Below are 23756 nucleotides of genomic sequence, written 5' to 3' on the forward strand. Positions count from 1 at the left end.
GTGTAAGGGCTATTTGACCAAGAAGGATAGTGATGGAGTGCTGCATCAGATGATCTGGCCTCCACAATCACCCAACCTCAACCCAATTGAGATGGTTTGGGATGATTTGGACCGCAGAGTGAATAAAAAGCAGCCAACAAGTGCTCAGCATATGTGGGAACTCCTTAAAGACTGTTGGAAAAGCATTCCAGGTGACTACCTCATGAACCTGGCTGAGAGAATGCCAAGAGTGTGCAAATCTGTCATCAAGGCAAAGGGTGACTACTTCGAAGAATCTCAAATATAAATATATTTTCATTTGTTTAACACTTTTTTGGTTATTACATGATTCCATATGTGTTATTTAATCGTTTGGATGTCTTCACTATTATTCTACAACGGAGAAAATAGTAAAATTAAAGAAAACCCTTGAATGAGTAGGTGTGTCCAATCTTTTGACTGGTCCTGTATGTAAATTACATATTTCTGTATTTCATTTTCAATACATTTGCTAAAATAAAAAATTAAATACATGTTTTCACTTTTTCATTATGGGGTAGTGTGTGTAGATGGATGAGGGGAAAAAAATATTTCAAACCATTTTGAATTCAGGCTGTAACAACAAAATGTGGAATAAGTCAAAGGGTTTGAATCATTTGTGAAGGCACTGCAATATAATACATGTGTGAAGTTTGGTTCCAACTTCTTAAGAGTTAGGACATTACAGAAATGTTATGTTATTGGACGAATCTTCTCTCTGGCATTTTCCTTTTGATTTGACGTGACGAACAAATGCTACAGCAGATACTAGTGCAATAGAGGGAGGAGAAAGTCTGTTACCTAACTAGGTGGAAGAAGAGCCGTTCCAGAGTGTTGAGGTGAGTTCTACTGAGCTGGTCGATAATAGAGTAGACCCCTCGAATCACCTCCTTCTTGTCCTGCAGGCCTGTAAACACATTCACCACCAAACATATTGATGACAGTTTTCATGGGGTTTTGAATCAGTTTTTGATAAATTCATCTGAAATAAAATATCCTGTTGTAGGTCAGTGAGATAAGTTATTTTCAATGTCCAACAATGATGTTGAACTACATACATAAATAAAATAAGTAAGGAGTATATAATTATCAGAAATTAAAATGACAGGAAGGTCGGAGTATTTACACATGGCGCGGAGGAACTCCTCGTATAGTTCAAAGGTCATAAGCGGATTGGGTAAGTCCCGGAGCCACTGCTTGAAGACACTAGCGATAACGTGGATGTTGTAGTCATCCAGGTTCATGTTGTTCACGTCTGTGTGGACAAACAGCCAAAATGTCAGAATGAAACAAGCATCCCGGGTTCAAGTTATCTTCAGCCATAGCGTTGACATTTTCATTTGCAAATAGCCATTAGCGTAACTAGGTGCCTCACCCTGGTCTTTGTTAGCATGTATACAGTACCTGTGTCCAGTCCCTGCTTGAGCTCTTTGATCTTATTGGTGGAGCCAGACTTCCTGTAGATGCCCTCGGTGTAGAGGCCGTGCATCTCAATGTAGTTGATGAGCTTCTCCACAACCAGGGGCACTGTCCTCTCCTCGTTGGTCAGACGGGACACCTCCACCCCAAACTGCCTGGACGACAGCTCTGGGTCGTACTGCGCACACACACAGACACAAAAAGAGATGTAGGAGCGCATGTGGACACACACACACAAACACGGACACACACACAGCTTCTACCGAATAAATATCAATGTACGTTGATCTAGTCGTGGTAGCCTTACCTTTTTGCTGCATTTGGTGGTCAACTTCAGGCAGCACTTTCTGTGGCAGGCGTAGCGACACACTGGATAAACACAGCCAGAGAAATGCAAGTCAGCGCCATTTTCCACGGAAAGACAGTGCCTCCGCATTGTTTAACATGGGAGGAAAAACAAAAGATTATGGCCGCTAACTAACTGACTACAGGGCTAAGAGACAGATGCAACATTGACTAGGGAGGAGAAAACAACCTTTCTGACTGCTGCTTGAGAAAACTGTGGAGGATAAGGAGCTGCAGACCACATGAGTCCAGTTGAACACAATCTGATTAGTAGGAGGGGTTAGGAGGGGCCACAGCTCAAGGCTTGGCCAAAGGGTCGCTGAGGACGTGCACAGTAATAAAGTGTGTGTGTGTGTGTGTCTGTATTGTGTGTGTGTGTGTGTGTGTGTGTCTGTATTGTGTGTGTGTGCGCACGAGTACTCACATTTGCAGACGCAGGCCCTGTCCATCATCCAGATGAGAGAGGAGCAGTACTCGCAGTAGGTGGGGATACTGTACTGGGTGGCCTTGAAGATGTGGCCATTGTGTTCCTCCACCTTTAGGGGGCAGCAGAGAGCAGGTGAGAAAAGAGCCAAGGAGAGTTTATGTTGACATGAATGCTTTCTATTGTCTCTGACTCTCCTGTGTATTCTAGTTACTAGCCTATTTCCTTTTTTCTCTAAAGGACAGATAGAAACATTGCTGACAGGCGGTTAATATGTTTTAAATGGAGACGAGCAGCAACGCAGATGTTGCATAGTAGTGCAATGCAAGACGATGCACTCACAGAATATCAGAGTATCTGCGCATGTCCACGGTTCAATCTGCTACAGTGTGATAGCTTCGGGAACAAAACAGCGGAGAACTTTCGCCTCGTGCTTCAATGCTTTTAGTTGTTGCGGAAATTGCCCCGATATTTCTGTTTACTTCGTGCATCACTGACTATACCATTTTTAAAATTTAATTATATATATTTTTTATTAGGATTTTTTTTTTTTTTACCCCTTTTTCGTGGTGTCCAATCGGTAGTTACAGTCTTGTCTCATCGCTGCAACTCCCGTATGGACTCGGGAGAGGCGAAGGTCGAGAGCCGTGCATCCTCCGAAACACAACCCAACCGCAATGCTTCTTGACACAATGCACACTTAACCCGGAAGCCAGCCACACCAATGTGTTGGAGGAAACACCTGGTGACCGTCTCAGCGTGCACTGCGCCCAGCCCGCCATAGGAGACACTAGTGCGCAATGGGACAAGGACATCCCTGCCGGCCAAACTCTCCCCTAACCCGGACGACGCTGGGCTAATTGTGCGCCACCCCATGGGTCTCCCGGTCGCGGCCGGGTGCGACAGAGTCTGGACTCGATCCCAGAATCTCTAGTGGCACAGCTAGCACTGTGATGGAGTGCCTTAAACCACTGCGCCACTCGGGAGGCCCCCACTGACTATACCTTTAAGATCAGTCTGGCTTCAGTCTCATACCAAAACGGTTGACTACTAGTTTTAAAAAACAGTAAGAGCAGGCACTCACAATGTCAGCATCCTTTTTCCTCCTCTTCTTTCGCTCGGTTTTGGGGACCTGCTGGGAAAGACAACCAAATATAACAGAGCTCTAAAAACAACAACAAATACTGTAATACCCTGGTAGCTTACCAATTACTAAGATCGTAAAGACCGCAATGCTCTTTTCCAGCGGACACTCTCTTTTAGAGGGGCTTAGTATAGTAGCCAAGGGCTTCATGTGACCTGTAGTGTTTGAATTAGCTACCTGGGTGTTGGAAGTGGTTAGCACCAGTAGCTAACCAGGCCACTGTAGCAATGCTGTACCTGACCACCCACACACTGCTGCTAGCCCACCTAAACCACGGCTTCATCTACCAACATCCCTGCTAGCCCACCTAAATCATGGCTTCAGCTACCAACATTACTGCTAGCTCACCTAAACCACGGTTTCAGCTACCAACATAATTGCCAGCCCACCTAAACCACGGTTTCATCTACCAACATTACTGCTGGCCCACCTAAACCACGGCTTCATCTACTAACATCACTGCTAACCCACCTAAACCTCGGTTTCAGCTACCAATATAACTGCCAGCCCACCTAAACCATGGTTTTAGCTCAGACTGCATACAGTACACAGTGCGATGCTTAGCTACATAGCCAATGGCTGCAATAACAATCAATTGCACCAGACAGAAGGTCAGTGGTGGAGGTGGTACCTTGCTGATGGTGCTGTCCATGGGCTTGTACTCGGTCATGAACTCATCCAGAAAGATCTTGAAGGTGTTGACCCAGACCTTGACGGGCGACTCGCTCCAGTCCCTCTGCTCCAGGCGCATGGTCTTCTCCAGGATCTGCTCGAACAGGGCGTATAGGTCCTTATAGCGGATACTCTTCCCATCATCCATCTGGAGAACACAGAGGGTTACATCAAAATCATGATGCTAACTACTGCCATGCAAATACATAGGCATTAAGGACACTACTGTAAAGTAGTTACCATGTAACTACAAGCCATGTAAATACATAGTCATTAAGGACACTACTGTAAAGTAGTTACCATGTAACTACAAGCCATGTAAATACATAGGCATTAAGGACACTACTGTAAAGTAGTTACCATGTAACTACTGCCATGTAAATACATAGTCATTAAGGACACTACTGTAAAGTAGTTACCATGTAACTACTGCCATTTAAATACATAGTCATTAAGGACACTACTGTAAAGTAGTTACCATGTAACTACTGCCATTTAAATACATAGTCATTAAGGACACTACTGTAAAGTAGTTACCATGTAACTACTGCCATGTAAATACATAGTCATTAAGGACACTACTGTAAAGTAGTTACCATGTAACTACTGCCATGTAAATACATAGTCATTAAGGACACTACTGTAAAGTAGTTACCATGTAACTACTGCCATTTAAATACATAGTCATTAAGGACACTACTGTAAAGTAGTTACCATGTAAAGTAGTTACCATGTAACTACTGCCATTTAAATACATAGTCATTAAGGACACTACTGTAAAGTAGTTACCATGTAACTACTAGCCATGTAAATACATAGTCATTAAGGACACTACTGTAAAGTAGTTACCATGTAAAGTAGTTACCATGTAACTACTGCCATTTAAATACATAGTCATTAAGGACACTACTGTAAAGTAGTTACCATGTAACTACTAGCCATGTAAATACATAGTCATTAAGGACACTACTGTAAAGTAGTTACCATGTAACTACTGCCATGTAAATACATAGTCATTAAGGACACTACTGTAAAGTAATTACCATGTAACTACTGCCATGTAAATACATAGTCATTAAGGACACTACTGTAAAGTAATTACCATGTAACTACTGCCATTTAAATACATAGTCATTAAGGACACTACTGTAAAGTAGTTACCATGTAACTACTGCCATGTAAATACATAGTCATTAAGGACACTACTGTAAAGTAGTTACCATGTAACTACTGCCATGTAAATACATAGGCATTAAGGACACTACTGTAAAGTAATTACCATGTAACTACTGCCATTTAAATACATAGTCATTAAGGACACTACTGTAAAGTAGTTACCATGTAACTACTGCCATGTAAATACAACGATATTAGGAAGCCTGGGATTCAGGGTTGTTGCACTACTGTACTAACCGCTAGAGCTGTAGAGTAGGAGTTGAAGATATTGAGGCGGAACTCCTTCAAGGCCTTTTTAAACACCACGTCCACCATTGTGTCTTTCTTACCGCCGTCCTCAGCCACCAGGTCACTGATCTAAACGAAACAAAAACAACTGCTTGATAAAAAAGGGTTCTCTCGGGCTTCAATACATGAGCATTATAAAACCACATCAGTCTGGACACTGGACAACCTCAACACCGATATTCAGAAGCATCATTGTTCAAAGCTCAACATTCAAAGAGAGAATTTATATTGGTAACCAACCTGAAAGCTCTACCTTCCTCGTGCTGTTGTAATAACACTCTTTCTTCATCTGCATGTATCTATATGTATCTATATGTATCTATATGTGTGTGTGTGTGTGTGTGTGTGTGTGTGTGTGTGTGTGTGTGCGCTTTGTGTCCATGTGTGCGAGTCTGCATATGCAGTGGTGGAAAAAGTACCCAATTGTCATACTTGAATAAAAGTAAAGATACCTTAATAGAAAGTTAAGTGAAAGTAAAAGTGAAAAAGTAAAAGTCACCCAGTAAAATACTACTTGAGAAAAAGTCTAAAAGTATTCGGTTGAAAATATACTGAAGTATCAAAAGTAAAATAAAAAGTATACATGATTTAAAATTCCTTATATTAAGCAAAGCAGATGGCACGGTTTTCTTGTTTAAAAAAGGAAGGATAACCCGGGGCACACTCCAACACTGACATCATTTATAAAAGATGCATGTGTGTTTAGTGAGTCTGCCAGATCAGAGGCCGCAGGGAGGACCACGTGTTCTCTTGATAAATCCGTGAATTGGACCATTTTCCTGTCCTGCTAAGCACTTAAAATGTAACGAGTACTTTTGGGTGTCAGGTAAAATGTAGGGAGTAAAAATTTATTCAGGAATGTAATGAAGTAAAAGTAGTCAAAAATATAAATAGCAAAGTACCCTAAAAACCTACTTATGTAGTACTTTAAAGTACATAAGTACTTTAAAGTACATAAGTACTTTACACCACAATGCATATGCCTGCATATTTCTGTGTGTGTATGGGTGGATGTGTCTTTGTGTGGGTGGGTGCGTGTGTGTGTGGTTGGGTGTGTGTGTGTGTGGTTGGGTGTGTGTGTGTGTGTGTGTGGGTGCGTGCGTGCGTGTGTTTGGGTGGGTGCGTGTCTGGATGGGTGATTGTGTTGGTGTGTGTGTGTGGGTGGGTGCGTGTGTGTGTGGTTGGGTGTGTGTGTGTGGGTGCGTGCGTGGGTGTGTTTGGGTGGGTGCGTGTCTGGATGGGTGATTGTGTTGGTGTGTGTGTGTGTCTGTGGGTGCGTGTGTCTTTGTGACTGTGTGTGTGTACCTTCTTCATGAGGAAGTCGTTCATGCTCCTGTAGTCGTTGGTGCAGGTGAGGATCTGCAGTGCATCGTTCCCCCACTGGGCAGGCTCTAGGGCAACACTGCTAATCTTGACGCTACGCCGCCTCTTCACTTTTGGCGAGGGCTCCTTGTTCTCCTTGAACTCCTTGGCCCCCCGCTCCAGGGTCAGGTCTGGACTACGAGGCGGTGACATGTAATCCTGTCCTGCTGGGAGGGAGGGATGGAGAGACAGACAGAGTAGCAGCATAGTAAGTCTAACGCCTTTCGTTCAAGTCTTCTAGACTCCCTTATTAAGTTTGGTAGTGATCTTCACTGTGTCTTCCTCTGACAGTTAAACCTGCTGAACCCCACATGACCTTTAACCCTCCCTCACCTTCTCCTAGCAGTGGCCCCGTGTCTCCGTCATCTGCATCCATGGAGTCACCTCCACAGAACAGCTTCTCTCTGGACGACTTCTTCTCACCCTGCTTCGTCTTGCCCCAGAAACGCATCTTACCACGAACCCTGGTGGGGGGAGAGATAGATCACAGCTTCATTAACCCTAACCCTGGTTGTAGGAGAGACAGATCACAGCTTCATTAACCCTAACCTGAACCCTGGTGGTAGGAGAGACAGATCACAGCTTCATTAACCCTAACCTGAACCCTGGTGGGGGGAGAGACAGATCACAGCTTCATTAACCCTAACCTGAACCCTGTGGTAGGAGAGACAGATCACAGCTTCATTAACCCTAACCCTGGTGATAGGAGAGACAGATCACAGCTTCATTAACCCTAACCCTGGTTGTAGGAGAGACAGATCACAGCTTCATTAACCCTAACCTGAACCCTGGTGGTAGGAGAGACAGATCACAGCTTCATTAACCCTAACCTGGACCCTGGTGGGGGGAGAGACAGATCACAGCTTCATTAACCCTAACCTGAACCCTGTGGTAGGAGAGACAGATCACAGCTTCATTAACCTTAACCTGAACCCTGGTGGTAGGAGAGACAGATCACAGCTTCATTAACCCTAACCCTGGTGGTAGGAGAGAGATCACAGCTTCATTAACCCTAACCTGAACCCTGGTGGGGGGAGAGACAGATCACAGCTTCATTAACCCTAACCTGAACTCTGGTGGGGGGAGAGACAGATCACAGCTTCATTAACCTTAACCTGAACCCTGGTGGTAGGAGAGACAGATCACAGCTTCATTAACCCTAACCCTGGTGGTAGGAGAGAGATCACAGCTTCATTAACCCTAACCTGAACCCTGGTGGGGGGAGAGACAGATCACAGCTTCATTAACCCTAACCTGAACCCTGGTGGGGGGAGAGACAGATCACAGCTTCATTAACCCTAACCTGAACCCTGGTGGGGGGAGAGACAGATCACAGCTTCATTAACCCTAACCCTGGTGGTAGGAGAGACAGATCACAGCTTCATTAACCCTAACCCTGGTGGTAGGAGAGAGATCACAGCTTCATTAACCCTAACCTGAACCCTGGTGGGGGGAGAGACAGATCACAGCTTCATTAACCCTAACCTGAACCCTGGTGGGGGGAGAGACAGATCACAGCTTCATTAACCCTAACCTGAACCCTGGTGGGGGGAGAGACAGATCACAGCTTCATTAACCCTAACCTGAACCCTGGTGGGGGGAGAGACAGATCACAGCTTCATTAACCCTAACCTGAACCCTGTGGTAGGAGAGACAGATCACAGCTTCATTAACCCTAACCCTGGTGATAGGAGAGACAGATCAGAGCTTCATTAACCCTAACCCTGGTGATAGGAGAAACAGATCAGAGCTTCATTAACCCTAACCCTGGTGATAGGAGAAACAGATCACAGCTTCATTAACCCTAACCCTGGTGATAGGAGAGACAGATCAGAGCTTCATTAACCCTAACCCTGGTGATAGGAGAGACAGATCACAGCTTCATTAACCCTAACCTGAACCCTGGTGGGGGGAGAGACAGATCACAGCTTCATTAACCCTAACCTGAACCCTGGTGGGGGGAGAGACAGATCACAGCTTCATTAACCCTAACCTGAACCCTGGTGGGGGGAGAGACAGATCACAGCTTCATTAACCCTAACCCTGGTGATAGGAGAAACAGATCACAGCTTCATTAACCCTAACCCTGGTGATAGGAGAGACAGATCAGAGCTTCATTAACCCTAACCCTGGTGATAGGAGAGACAGATCACAGCTTCATTAACCCTAACCCTGGTGGTAGGAGAGACAGATCACAGCTTCATTAACCCTAACCCTGGCGATAGGAGAGACAGATCAGAGCTTCATTAACCCTAACCTGGACCCTGGTGATAGGAGAAACAGATCACAGCTTCATTAACCCTAACCCTGGCGATAGGAGAGACAGATCAGAGCTTCATTAACCCTAACCTGGACCCTGGTGATAGGAGAAACAGATCACAGCTTCATTAACCCTAACCTGAACCCTAACAGCACATGGCTTGAAATCACAGCTTGACACAGTTGGTGATCCAACCTTCATAATCCTCCAAAAGCAAACCCATGTCCACCATTTCTATTGAGTATTGACTACTTTAGATTATTATTGAGGAATCTAACCAAGAAATCAAGTGAGGCTATCAAGCCCCTCTACCTCATATGCATTGCTATCTACACTGAGTGTACAAAACATTAAGGAACACCTGCTCTTTCCATGAGACTGACCGGGTGAATCCAAGTGAACGCTATGATCCCTTATTGATGTCATTTGTTTAATCCACTTCAATCAGTGTAGATGAAGGGGAGGAGACAGGTTAAAGGATGTTTAAGCCTTGAGATAATTTAGACATTAATTGTGTATGTGTGCCATTTAGAGGGTGAATGGGCAAGACAAAATATTTAAGTGCCTTTGAATGGGGTATGGTAGTAGGTGCCAGGGTGGTCAGTTTGAGTGTGTCAAGAACTGCAACGCTGCTGGGTTTTTCACGCTCAACAGTTTCCCACGTGTATCAAGAATGGTCCACCAACCAAAGGACATCCAGCCAACTTGACACAACTGTGGGAAGCATTGGAGTCAACATGGGCCAGCATCCCTGTGGAACGCTTTCAACACTTTGTAGAGTCAATGCCCTGACGAATTGAGGCTGTTCTGAGGGCAAAAGGGAGGGATGCAACTCAACATTAGGAAGATGTTCGTAATGTTTTGTAAACTCAGTGTATACTGTATTAAAATGACTACAATGGACACCATGATAGGAACAAACCTTCCATCTGACTGGGCGTTCTTGCGTATCGTGTCAACTTTGGCCAGATCTCCAGATGACATGGCCTTATGTATCTTCTTCTGTTCCTCAGAGCTGGTGGAAGGCTGAAACACCAATGAATGACACAATGTCAATGACATCATACATAAATAGATATGACAGTTAAAAGAGACTTTTCAATATCTACAGTACTAACTGAAGTCGTGTTACTCTACATCTACGTTTTCCTATCTCACAGGAGACAGGAGGATTTCCCCCCCACGCCAGTAGATGGCAGTACAACAATGGATTCCTTGACAAAATGTAGCACTTCCACTAGCCTGAGTTGTCAGTTTTACTCAAGTCTAACATTATTCAATACTGTCTATAGCTCAGTTTTTCACTAGCATACCTGACTAGCAGTATAGCTAACATGGATAGCCAGATAGCACAATAAAGACAGTTTATGTTACGCTGAAGTAAAGAGGTCAGGAATGTGTGTTAATTAATCATCAGGGAGGAAGGTCAAGGTTGAGCGATGACCTTCAACCCAGGATCCCAGGGTTCGGTCAGAGAGCAGGGCTACTGGTGAGAAGAGAAAGCTAACAGGCTAACAAGCTACAGTAACACATGCCATGGCTGATTATGCTGACAGAGAGGAAAAAGGAGAAGGAGAGTATCACTTCTGGGCTGTGAAGAAGTGAGGAGACAGGCTAAGTTAAGGCTAGAACCTTCATCGGGTTTTAAAGAGAAGAGTGTGTTAGCATCGTTGAAACAGTTTATGCTCGGAGGAAAAGGAAAAATCTAGTTAAAGCGTAGGTTGTTTTAGTTGAGTTGCTCGGTAGCGCAGGTCTACCCAGCCAGTGCTGAAGAGGGTTAACAGCAGGGAAAAAAGATGGCCGTCCCAATGAGAACTTCTATTAGTTGAATTGGGGTGTAGGCCGAGGTTTAGGTATGGGTCTGTTTTCTTTACCATCTCTGAGTCACTGAAACACTCAAAGGAATCCTGTTTAGGGATGGTTGGGGAGTAGGGGGGAGGGGAGGAGAGGGGGGGCTTTCCGTCGTACTCGTCCTCCTCCGACTCGCCCCCCAGCGAGGAGGTCGGTGTGCGGGTCAGAAAGTCAGAGCGTGTCCGAGCCATGCGGGCTTTCTTTCTGTGGCCCGCCCTGCTGACCTGGTTGACCAAAAACGATATAACAACAGTTGAAACACACTCACAAACAAGCCAATGAACGCTGCTTTCCTCTTTAGGACCTGTGGATACTAGACAGGGTCTTGGATGCCCCGATGTTTCCCTTTCCTGCAACTTTCTCTCTGTGTGGCCATCTTTTTATTCTGTCGGTCTCTCGCTCTCTAAGATGTCTTTTTTAAATGAACCTTTATTTAACGTGGAAAGTTAAGAAAACATTCTCATTTTATAATGATGGCCAACCCCGACCAAACCCTGCCCTAACCTGGACGACGCTGCTCCATATGTAAACACATGCAAACCCTCAGAACACATACAGAAACACACACAATATTTATTTATCAGTCTGATTATTTGATATGGACATGCAAACACACACACACGATGACAAATGCTACCGGTTCTGCCATTCACTCACCTCCTGTGTTCTCAGTCCTATGGTGGGCTTGGTGCTTGAGGAGGGGCCCTCTTTTGGGACTGCTACAGGCTTCTCTTGATTGACAGGCTTCTCCTTGTGAAACCTAAAACATATAGAGTCATTGAGTCAGGGAATGAAGAGGGGGTTAAAGCTGCAATATGTAGCTTTTAGAGGGACCTGACCAACTTCACATAGATATGTGAATTATAGATCTGTCATTCTCATTGAAAGCAAGTCTAAGAAGTGGTGGATCGGTTCTATGTGCACTATTTCTATGCTTTCGTATTGCATCTTTTACTTTTGGTTTGATACGCCAATATATTTCACAGCGGTTTAGATGATACAATGATTCTCTACAATCAGAGTTATTGTTGTCATAATCTGAAATTAGGCAAACTATTAGCGATTTCTGCATATTGTACCTTTAAGTTTCTGTGAAATAGTAAATCATTATTCCAAACCAATCAATTCTCAAGCAACACCTATTTTTCTGATGCTTTAAAAAAAAAACTTCTATAACCTTTATGTGAACTATGCATCTATTAGGGCTCTTGGTTTCTTTTCAGAGGTTAAGAATGATGTATGACATACGTTTTTAGGAATAATCTCCCATGTGTATCAATGTCTAGTTGGGTAGTTAAGGCCCTTACAGTACATGATAACTCCATGTGTAGTTGGGTAGTTAAGGCCCTTACAGTACATGATAACTCCATGTCTAGTTGGGTAGTTAAGGCCCTTACAGTACATGATAACTCCATGTCTAGTTGGGTAGTTAAGGCCCTTACAGTACATGATAACTCCATGTGTAGTTGGCTGGTAAAGGTACCTAGAGTACATGATAACTCCATGTGTAGTTGGGTAGTTAAGGCCCTTACAGTACATGATAACTCCATGTGTAGTTGGGTAGTTAAGGCCCTTACAGTACATGATAACTCCATGTCTAGTTGGGTAGTTAAGGCCCTTACAGTACATGATAACTCCATGTGTAGTTGGCTGGTAAAGGTATTCTACAGTACATGATAACTCCATGTCTAGTTGGCTGGTAAAGGTATTCTACAGTACATGATAACTCCATGTGTAGTTGTCTGGTAAAGGCCCTTACAGTACATGATAACTCCATAGCTGGATTCAATACTCACTTAGAGAACGCCACTCTGTCTTTGGGCGCAAAGAAGATGTTTTCCGACATGTCAGTCATGCTGATGCTGGTGCCCTGATTAGCTGGGGCCTTCTTGGGAACCCTCCCTCTGGCTCCTCCTCCCCCGCCCTCTCTGGACTCCAGGGTCAAATTCGGCGCCCAGCCATCCGCAATGGGTCTCCCATCCCTGGTCTTTGTTTTGGGGGCTGAGGGAGGTGGAGGGAGCCGGGCCTGGTTGGACTGGGCCTTGTTGGGCTGGGCCTTGTTGGGCTCAGGATGGGGCATGGGGACACTCTGGGTGTCCATCGGCCCAGGAGGAGAGAGGTATGCGTGGGCAGCGGACACAGACTGGGTCCTCGAGGGTGGAGCCAGAGCCGGGGCTCTCTCGATGAGAAGGGAGCTGGGTCTAAGGGGCCTGGTAGATGTAGCTGCGGTTGCACTCCTGTCTTGGGGGGGCCCTCCCTGCCTGCTCTGCTGGATCCTGACCAGGGCCTCACCCCTCTGCTTCTCCAACAGTTCCCTCTCGTGCTGGGCGAAGTGGTGCCGCTGTCTCTCCAGAACCTCCTTCTGCTTCCGGATCTGGTCCATCATCTCCCGCTCGTTCTGCTGCTGCAGGTGCCGCTGCCTCTCCTCCTTTTCCTCGTTCAGTCGTTCCAGCTTCTCCAGGACCAACTGGTTGGCAGCCGGGACAGGGGTGGGGCCAGACATGGGGATGACTGGGGCGGGATCTAGTGGTGGAACGGGTGCAGGGACTGGTAGCCGTGGCGATGAAGGGGATTCGCCGGTTTGTGCCGACCCGTCACAAACCTCTACAGGGGGAAGACGAACAACGGCACCACCGAGCTCCTCCTGATCCAGGGGGGTTTCCTTCTGCATGCTGATGACCACAACCACGGGTCGCCGTGACAATTCCCGCCTTTGTTTGATTGACTTGAGCTGCTTGGTGACGATGGTGGTACCAGTGGTATCGGCCTCGAGGGGTTGCGAAGAGTCATCGCCAAGACGATGGGTGATGACCAAGCTGCCATCAGTTGACGGGACGTAAAAGGTAGGGAGGTAGTTCTCTATCTTGGGCGGAGGTGGAGAGGCGGCAGCCGGTTCTAGCTTGGCCTGACTCTGACCTTTTGGAGGTGGGGAGGCGTCATCGGACACAGAAGCCCTGGGAGGCTCCTTCGACATGAGGCTGACCTCCGGGGCCTGCTCCAGCTGCACTTCAGAAGAGAGGGGGGAACCAAGCTCCTCCTCGTCCGCCAAAGGTGCACTCTCCCTGAGTATCTCGTCATCCATGCTGAGTAGCTCGAAGCTGCCCTTGGAGCTCTGGCTGTCGGGGGTTCCGGGTCCCTGGGGGGAGCGGTGAGGAGGGGTGGTGGTGGGGGCCAGCTCGGCCGACCAGCGCCTCTCTTCAGAGGGGGACGAGGCCCCACCACTGCCTGTGGCCCGCACCTTGAGCAGCTCCAGGCTGAACTTGGCCTGCTCCAGCTCCCTCATCCTCCGGCTCTCCCTCTTGGCCCTGGTGGTCCTCTGGCAGGGCTCGTCCAGGGTCCTGGTCCTCTCTCTCACCACCACAGCGGCTGTCGACGAAACTGGCGGTGGTTCCGACTGGGCCCTACCTGAGCTCTCTGCGGCCCTCGCCACTCCTCCCTCACCTCCTATTTCTACACCTCGTCCCTCTTTCACCCGCTCCTCCTGGCTGTTCAGTCTCTGGAGGCTCCTTTCCCGCTCCTTGTATGAGCGGTCCTCCCATGTGCTCAGGTCCAGGCCCATGATCCTCACTGGCAGATCGTCTTCTTCTGGCGAGAGGCGCGTCTGTCCATTCTGCAGCAGCTGCTGCTGCTGTTGTTGACTCTCTCTCTCCCTCAGCCTCTGCTCTTTCTCCCTCAGTCTCTGCTCCTTCAAATGCCCAAAGCTGTCAATCAAGGAGGCATGGTTACAGCTAAACCAATCACAAGGCAACACCACACCTTCATTGAGTCTTAATTCCTTGTTCCTTGACACAAGACAGACTAGACACTTAAAAACATATCACAGTCTCTTCCTGTTGAATGTGTGAACTCAAAGTGGCAGCCTTAATGGGATAATGTCCTCCTCTAGCTCAGCTGACTGTTGCTACTTTGTTCTGGGTGTTTATGTAACAACATTATCTGAACAGGAGACTTTTCAGCTGGCAGGCCATGAATACGAGCACGTCACCAGTTGGACGACTGGACGTGGAGGAGGATTGGATATAGAATTATGACCAATAAGTACAGTGAATTAACTTTGCAGCAATTTCCAATCTCATTGCAAGAATGTTTCCATCAATGAGTTGAAGTTATGGAGGCATGGAAGTTCAGATGGTATTCTGCCTTCATCAAATGTTCCATGGCATTTCATATTGATTTCCATAATGATTCATAAGCATCCAGAAACAGTAATGAAGCAAGCTCAGCTGCAGATAGAAATGTAATATGTAGAACAGACTATTCACTCTCATGTCATGTGGAGAACCACGTCTGCTCTAAAACTTTCTGCAACACTTCACATTAGTTTACCTCTGTCTGGCCAGGTAGCCTTTGCCCACTGCCTGTAGCAGCGTCATGGTGCCACGCAGTCGCAGGAAGGCCTCTCTGGCCATGTGGCAGCGCCAGGCTGTCTGGATGGCGATTGCCGCCCCCTCCCGTTCTCGCCGCTTCAGCAACGCCCTCCACTCCCTCTGCAGCAGCAGAGCCGCCTCCCGCCACAGCCCGAACCTCCAGCGCTCCTTGTACCCCCGCCAAGCTGTCTGGATGCACAAGGCTGCCCCCTCCTGGATGCTTGGGTCGTAGTCATCCTCCTGCTTGGACTGGTAGGCACGCCACCATTTCTGTGTGAGGGGAAGTATTTTTTTATTTAAACCTTTATTTAACTAGGCAAGTCAGTTAAGAACAAATTCTAATTTACAATGACAGCCTACACCGGCCAAACCCGGATGACGCTGTAGGTGAGATCAGAGCTGTGGATGTTACCACATTTATAGTATGATGGAATTTATTACGTTTATTGGATTTGAGTCCATTCCTCTGTAGCAAAGTCCAATCCCGAATCCCCCCCCTTAGCGGTATTAGGAGGGCCTGGGGGGCTAGGTGTATTAGGGGGGCTTAGCGATATTAGGAGGGCCAGGAGGCTAGGTGTGTTAGGGGGCTTAGTAGTATTAGGAGGGCCTGGGGGGCTAGGAGTTTAGGGGGCTTAGCAGTATTAGGAGAGCCTGGGGGCTAGGTGTGTTAGGGGGCTTAGTAGTATTAGGAGGGCCTGGGGGGCTAGGAGGCTAGGTGTGTTAGGGGGCTTAGCAGTATTAGGAGGGCCTGGGGGGCTAGGAGGCTAGGTGTGTTAGGGGGGCTTAGCCGTATTAGGAGAGCCTGGGGGGCTAGGTGTGTTAGGGGGCTTAGTAGTATTAGGAGGGCCTGGGGGGCTAGGAGGCTAGGTGTGTTAGGGGGGCTTAGCCGTATTAGGAGAGCCTGGGGGGCTAGGTGTGTTAGGGGGCTTAGTAGTATTAGGAGGGCCTGGGGGGCTAGGAGGCTAGGTGTGTTAGGGGGCTTAGCAGTATTAGGAGGGCCTGGGGGGCTAGGAGGCTAGGTGTGTTAGGGGGGCTTAGCCGTATTAGGAGAGCCTGGGGGGCTAGGTGTGTTAGGGGGCTTAGTAGTATTAGGAGGGCCTGGGGGGCTAGGAGGCTAGGTGTGTTAGGGGGGCTTAGCCGTATTAGGAAAGCCTGGGGGGCTAGGTGTGTTAGGGGGCTTAGTAGTATTAGGAGGGCCTGGGGGGCTAGGAGGCTAGGTGTGTTAGGGGGCTTAGCAGTATTAGGAGGGCCTGGGGGGCTAGGAGGCTAGGTGTGTTAGGGGGGCTTAGCAGTATTAGGAGAGCCTGGGGGCTAGGTGTGTTAGGGGGCTTAGTAGTATTAGGAGGGCCTGGGGGGCTAGGTGTGTTAGGGGGGCTTAGCAGTATTAGGAAAGCCTGGGGGGCTAGGAGGCTAGGTGTGTTAGGGGGCTTAGCAGTATTAGGAGGGCCTGGGGGGCTAGGAGGCTAGGTGTGTTAGGGGGGCTTAGCCGTATTAGGAGAGCCTGGGGGGCTAGGTGTGTTAGGGGGCTTAGTAGTATTAGGAGGGCCTGGGGGGCTAGGAGGCTAGGTGTGTTAGGGGGGCTTAGCCGTATTAGGAGAGCCTGGGGGGCTAGGTGTGTTAGGGGGCTTAGTAGTATTAGGAGGGCCTGGGGGGCTAGGAGGCTAGGTGTGTTAGGGGGCTTAGCAGTATTAGGAGGGCCTGGGGGGCTAGGAGGCTAGGTGTGTTAGGGGGGCTTAGCCGTATTAGGAGAGCCTGGGGGGCTAGGTGTGTTAGGGGGCTTAGTAGTATTAGGAGGGCCTGGGGGGCTAGGAGGCTAGGTGTGTTAGGGGGGCTTAGCCGTATTAGGAGAGCCTGGGGGGCTAGGTGTGTTAGGGGGCTTAGTAGTATTAGGAGGGCCTGGGGGGCTAGGAGGCTAGGTGTGTTAGGGGGCTTAGCAGTATTAGGAGGGCCTGGGGGGCTAGGAGGCTAGGTGTGTTAGGGGGGCTTAGCAGTATTAGGAGAGCCTGGGGGCTAGGTGTGTTAGGGGGCTTAGTAGTATTAGGAGGGCCTGGGGGGCTAGGTGTGTTAGGGGGGCTTAGCAGTATTAGGAAAGCCTGGGGGGCTAGGTGTGTTAGGGGGGCTTAGCAGTATTAGGAAAGCCTGGGGGGCTAGGTGTGTTATGGGGGCTTAGCAGTATTAGGAGAGCCTGGGAGGCTAGGAGGCTGGGTGTGTTAGGGGGACTTAGCGGTATTAGGAGGGCCTGGGGGGCTAGGTGTGTTAGGGGGGCTTAGCGATATTAGGAGGGCCAGGAGGCTAGGTGTGTTAGGGGGCTTAGTAGTATTAGGAGGGCCTGGGGGGCTAGGAGTTTAGGGGGCTTAGCGGTATTAGGAGGGCCTGGGGGGCTAGGAGGCTAGGTGTGTTAGGGGGCTTAGCAGTATTAGGAGGGCCTGGGGGGCTAGGAGGCTAGGTGTGTTAGGAGGGCTTAGTGGTATTAGGAGAGCCTGGGGGGCTAGGAGGCTAGGTGTGTTAGGGGGCTTAGCAGTATTAGGAGGGCCTGGGGGGCTAGGAGGCTAGGTGTGTTAGGGGGCTTAGCAGTATTAGGAGGGCCTGGGGGGCTAGGAGGCTAGGTGTGTTAGGGGGCTTAGCAGTATTAGGAGGGCCTGGGGGGCTAGGAGGCTAGGTGTGTTAGGGGGCTTAGCGGTATTAGGAGGGCCTGGGGGGCTAGGTGTGTTAGGGGGCTTAACAGTATTAGGAGGGCCTGGGGGGCTAGGAGGCTAGGTGTGTTAGGGGGCTTAGCAGTATTAGGAGGGCCTGGGGGGCTAGGAGGCTAGGTGTGTTAGGGGGCTTAGCAGTATTAGGAGGGCCTGGGGGGCTAGGAGGCTAGGTGTGTTAGGGGGCTTAGCAGTATTAGGAGGGCCTGGGGGGCTAGGAGGGGCTGGGATTTGGCACTACTGTATAAAATAATGTTTAGTATAGTCAGGGAAAATGTTGTCAAAACAGGACACAAAGCTATCCAAACTTGGATGACTACACAAAGAGCAAAAGCAGGCTCAGCAGAGATAAAAGAAATGCATGAACTGTTTGACAGACCTTTTGTTCTCCTGCTCTGGGAACATCATCACAACTCCTCCATAAGATGCTTTATTTCCTTTTGTTAGCTCTCTCCCTCAGTCTCTGGCTATTAACACTTCTACCCATTGATTGGATTTATTTTTCTTTTCAACCAGACAAAGCACCCGAGTCTCTTTCCAAAGGACCAATTAGGCGGTTCCAGTGTGAACAGATATAATACGAGGCCCTCTCCAAGCAGGGAGGGAGAAGTGTTGAACAGGGAAACATTAAAGGGTGAAAGGCAGGGTAACAAGGGTAGATGCCCTGATCCACTTTGTTCATTTTGTGTTTCATTTTTTGTTTCTTTTATACTGTTTTTCACACTGTGTATTCATTTACTGTATTCTTCACATATCTCTTTCTAATATACCTACTACTGAACATTGCATTTTGTTACACTGTTTATTCACACTGAATATCTATATACTGGATTCCTGACATGGCTCACTGTAATATATCTACTGCTGTACATATTCTTAAGTAGATATTTTAGGTGTAAATACAGATTGCTTTTGGATAACTGATAGTGTATACTGGATTAGTTTGGATTACTGATAGTGTATACTGGATTACTGATAGTGTATACTGGATTAGTTTGGATAACTGATAGTGTATACTGGATTAGTTTGGATTACTGATAGTGTATACTGGATTACTGATAGTGTATACTGGATTAGTTTGGATAACTGATAGTGTATACTGGATTACTGATAGTGTATACTGGATTAGTTTGGATAACTGATAGTGTATACTGGATTAGTTTGGATAACTGATAGTGTATACTGGATTAGTTTGGATAATTTATAGTGTATACTGGATTACTGATAGTGTATACTGGATTAGTTTGGATTACTGATAGTGTATACTGGATTAGTTTGGATAACTGATAGTGTATACTGGATTACTGATAGTGTATACTGGATTAGTTTGGATTACTGATAGTGTATACTGGATTAGTTTGGATAACTGATAGTGTATACTGGATTAGTTTGGATAACTGATAGTGTATACTGGATTAGTTTGGATAACTGATAGTGTATACTGGATTACTGATAGTGTATACTGGATTAGTTTGGATTACTGATAGTGTATACTGGATTAGTTTGGATAACTGATAGTGTATACTGGATTAGTTTGGATAACTGATAGTGTATACTGGATTAGTTTGGATAACTGATAGTGTATACTGGATTAGTTTGGATTACTGATAGTGTATACTGGATTAGTTTGGATAACTGATAGTGTATACTGGATTAGCTCTGACATTCCGGATTTCTTCTTTCTAGTTTTTGATAATTATTATTTGTGTACTTGTTTGCCAATTTTGCTGCACTGTTAGGCTCTAGTTACACAAGCATTTAGCTGCAACCGCTAAAATATCTGTCCAACTCTAGACGCGACCAATAAACATTGATTTAATTTTGATTTGATCCTGGAGTGCCATTGCAGGGTTTCATTCCAACCAGGCACCACACCTCACTCTACTAATCACCTCCCCAACTGTGCTCGTTGATCAATATAAGTGATTGGCTAATTCACACCAAGGTCTCAAAGATCTAAAGCAAAGCAGGCCAACTGAAAACCCTGAAGTACCGATCCTCGAGGTGTGTTAAATCCATTCCCATTCATAGCCAACTTCTCTAGTACAACAATGTCCCTGTTTATGAAAGGACTTAGTGTTTGGTTCCTGCTGGATACTGTAACGGAACTGAATCAACAATTGCATAATTACTAGGATCAAATATCTGGCATAAGTCTTAGATTGTGATCGTGAAAGTTGAATGACATCCAAAACAAAGTTGAGGAACGGTCAAGAGAAATAGTTTAGATAATTCACAGAATTTTCCACAAAAAATAAATTGTGGGGTTTTGTAGGATTACTGAAAGAGCTCTGAATCTAAACATCCCTCCATAACACATACAAATTAAATATCTTGCTGGCCCATCAAAACCGGGCTGAGCAAGATTGCACAGATGAGGACTGACACACAACATTGGGATGAGAAGCATTCCTGCCTCAGTTCAATAACAAATTTCCCACTTAAATTCATGTAATAAATACAAAATAAATATCACATATACAAACAAACTCCTACGTATCAAGCCTGGATGTACTATAGATAATTTACACAGTTAATGTCACCAACTATGGTGCTGAGAGCCACAGAACAGGGTGTACAGACTTTCTACCAGCCCGGCGCTAACACACCTGATTCAACTAACCAAGACCCTGTTTGCATGCAACTGTAATGAAACAAAATCCTTCATACCCCTGTAACAGGACCATTTAACTGTAATGAAACAAAATCCTTCATACCCCTGTAACAGGACCATTTAACTGTAATGAAACAAAATCCTTCATACCCCTGTAACAGGACCATTTAACTGTAATGAAACAAAATCCTTCATACCCCTGTAACAGGACCATTTAACTGTAATGAAACAAAAGCCTTCATACCCCTGTAACAGGACCATTTAACTGTAATGAAACAAAAGCCTTCATACCCCTGTAACAGGACCATTTAACTGTAATGAAACAAAATCCTTCATACCCCTGTAACAGGACCATTTAACTGTAATGAAACAAAATCCTTCATACCCCTGTAACAGGACCATTTAACTGTAATGAAACAAAAGCCTTCATACCCATGTAACAGGACCATTTAACTGTAATGAAACAAAGGCCTTCATACCCCTGTAACAGGACCATTTAACTGTAATGAAACAAAAGCCTTCATACCCCTGTAACAGGACCATTTAACTGTAATGAAACAAAATCCTTCATACCCCTGTAACAGGACCATTTAACTGTAATGAAACAAAATCCTTCATACCCCTGTAACAGGACCATTTAACTGTAATGAAACAAACGCCTTCATACCCCTGTAACAGGACCATTTAACTGTAATGAAACAAAAGCCTTCATACCCCTGTAACAGGACCATTTAACTGTAATGAAACAAAGGCCTTCATACCCCTGTAACAGGACCATTTAACTGTAATGAAACAAACACCTTCATACCCCTGTAACAGGACCATTTAACTGTAATGAAACAAAAGCCTTCATACCCCTGTAACAGGACCATTTAACTAATGAAACAAAAGCCTTCATATCCCTGTAACAGGACCATTTAACTGTAATGAAACAAAATCCTTCATACCCCTGTAACAGGACCATTTAACTGTAATGAAACAAAGGCCTTCATACCCCTGTAACAGGACCATTTAACTGTAATGAAACAAAATCCTTCATACCCCTGTAACAGGACCATTTAACTGTAATGAAACAAAAGCCTTCATACCCCTGTAACAGGACCATTTAACTGTAATGAAACAAAGGCCTTCATACCCCTGTAACAGGACCATTTAACTGTAATGAAACAAAAGCCTTCATACCCCTGTAACAGGACCATTTAACTGTAATGAAACAAAGGCCTTCATACCCCTGTAACAGGACCATTTAACTGTAATGAAACAAAAGCCTTCATACCCCTGTAACAGGACCATTTAACTGTAATGAAACAAAATCCTTCATACCCCTGTAACAGGACCATTTAACTGTAATGAAACAAACGCCTTCATACCCCTGTAACAGGACCATTTAACTGTAATGAAACAAAATCCTTCATACCCCTGTAACAGGACCATTTAACTGTAATGAAACAAAATCCTTCATACCCCTGTAACAGGACCATTTAACTGTAATGAAACAAAAGCCTTCATACCCATGTAACAGGACCATTTAACTGTAATGAAACAAAGGCCTTCATACCCCTGTAACAGGACCATTTAACTGTAATGAAACAAAAGCCTTCATACCCCTGTAACAGGACCATTTAACTGTAATGAAACAAAATCCTTCATACCCCTGTAACAGGACCATTTAACTGTAATGAAACAAAATCCTTCATACCCCTGTAACAGGACCATTTAACTGTAATGAAACAAACGCCTTCATACCCCTGTAACAGGACCATTTAACTGTAATGAAACAAAAGCCTTCATACCCCTGTAACAGGACCATTTAACTGTAATGAAACAAAGGCCTTCATACCCCTGTAACAGGACCATTTAACTGTAATGAAACAAACACCTTCATACCCCTGTAACAGGACCATTTAACTGTAATGAAACAAAAGCCTTCATACCCCTGTAACAGGACCATTTAACTAATGAAACAAAAGCCTTCATATCCCTGTAACAGGACCATTTAACTGTAATGAAACAAAATCCTTCATACCCCTGTAACAGGACCATTTAACTGTAATGAAACAAAGGCCTTCATACCCCTGTAACAGGACCATTTAACTGTAATGAAACAAAATCCTTCATACCCCTGTAACAGGACCATTTAACTGTAATGAAACAAAAGCCTTCATACCCCTGTAACAGGACCATTTAACTGTAATGAAACAAAGGCCTTCATACCCCTGTAACAGGACCATTTAACTGTAATGAAACAAAAGCCTTCATACCCCTGTAACAGGACCATTTAACTGTAATGAAACAAAGGCCTTCATACCCCTGTAACAGGACCATTTAACTGTAATGAAACAAAAGCCTTCATACCCCTGTAACAGGACCATTTAACTGTAATGAAACAAAATCCTTCATACCCCTGTAACAGGACCATTTAACTGTAATGAAACAAACGCCTTCATACCCCTGTAACAGGACCATTTAACTGTAATGAAACAAACGCCTTCATACCCCTGTAACAGGACCATTTAACTGTAATGAAACAAAAGCCTTCATACCCCTGTAACAGGACCATTTAACTGTAATGAAACAAAAGCCTTCATACCCCTGTAACAGGACCATTTAACTGTAATGAAACAAAAGCCTTCATACCCCTGTAACAGGACCATTTAACTGTAATGAAACAAACGCCTTCATACCACTGTAGCAGGACCAGGGTTGGTGCCCTGTGCCCACTCATTTTCCCTGGGTGACGAGGCTATAAGAAGGAGACTGTCCCTGCCCCTGGGTGACGAGGCTATAAGAAGGAGACTGTCCCTGCCCCTGGGTGACGAGGCTATAAGAAGGAGACTGTCCCTGCCCCTGGGTGACGAGGCTATAAGAAGGAGACTGTCCCTGCCCCTGGGTGACGAGGCTATAAGAAGGAGACTGTCCCTGCCCCTGGGTGACGAGGCTATAAGAAGGAGACTGCCCCTGGGTGACGAGGCTATAAGAAGGAGACTGCCCCTGGGTGATGAGGCTATAAGAAGGAGACTGCCCCTGGGTGATGAGGCTATAAGAAGGAGACTGTGCCTGGGTGATGAGGCTATAAGAAGGAGACTGCCCCTGGGTGATGAGGCTATAAGAAGGAGACTGTCCCTG

The 23756-nt window shown here is 46.0% G+C and overlaps 1 protein-coding gene across 42 annotated transcripts in view; it reads right to left on the reverse strand.

The window, feature by feature from the left end:
• Window positions 1-23756, reverse strand: part of myo9aa (myosin IXAa) — a 196192-nt gene that overhangs the window by 13027 nt on the left and 159409 nt on the right. For 15 of the 42 annotated variants that reach the window (XM_090223020.1, XM_090223004.1, XM_090223016.1 and 12 more), the window contains 15 exons: window positions 15286-15596; window positions 12756-14660; window positions 11617-11719; window positions 10983-11183; window positions 10031-10134; window positions 7182-7312; window positions 6792-7015; window positions 5436-5555; window positions 3982-4170; window positions 3291-3341; window positions 2207-2318; window positions 1745-1806; window positions 1423-1615; window positions 1145-1273; window positions 820-925 (listed from right to left, as the gene is read on the reverse strand). In XM_090223020.1, the coding sequence (XP_090079146.1) occupies window positions 820-925; window positions 1145-1273; window positions 1423-1615; window positions 1745-1806; window positions 2207-2318; window positions 3291-3341; window positions 3982-4170; window positions 5436-5555; window positions 6792-7015; window positions 7182-7312; window positions 10031-10134; window positions 10983-11183; window positions 11617-11719; window positions 12756-14660; window positions 15286-15596 (3941 nt within the window). The remainder of the gene's footprint in view (window positions 1-819; window positions 926-1144; window positions 1274-1422; window positions 1616-1744; window positions 1807-2206; window positions 2319-3290; window positions 3342-3981; window positions 4171-5435; window positions 5556-6791; window positions 7016-7181; window positions 7313-10030; window positions 10135-10982; window positions 11184-11616; window positions 11720-12755; window positions 14661-15285; window positions 15597-23756) is intronic. The other 27 variants (XM_090223008.1, XM_090223024.1, XM_090223017.1 and 24 more) reach the window with 7 other exon arrangements.

Source organism: Oncorhynchus mykiss, chromosome 26, assembly GCF_057628025.1.
Source record: "Oncorhynchus mykiss isolate SJ-2025 chromosome 26, ASM5762802v1, whole genome shotgun sequence".
Taxonomy (NCBI): domain Eukaryota; kingdom Metazoa; phylum Chordata; class Actinopteri; order Salmoniformes; family Salmonidae; genus Oncorhynchus; species Oncorhynchus mykiss.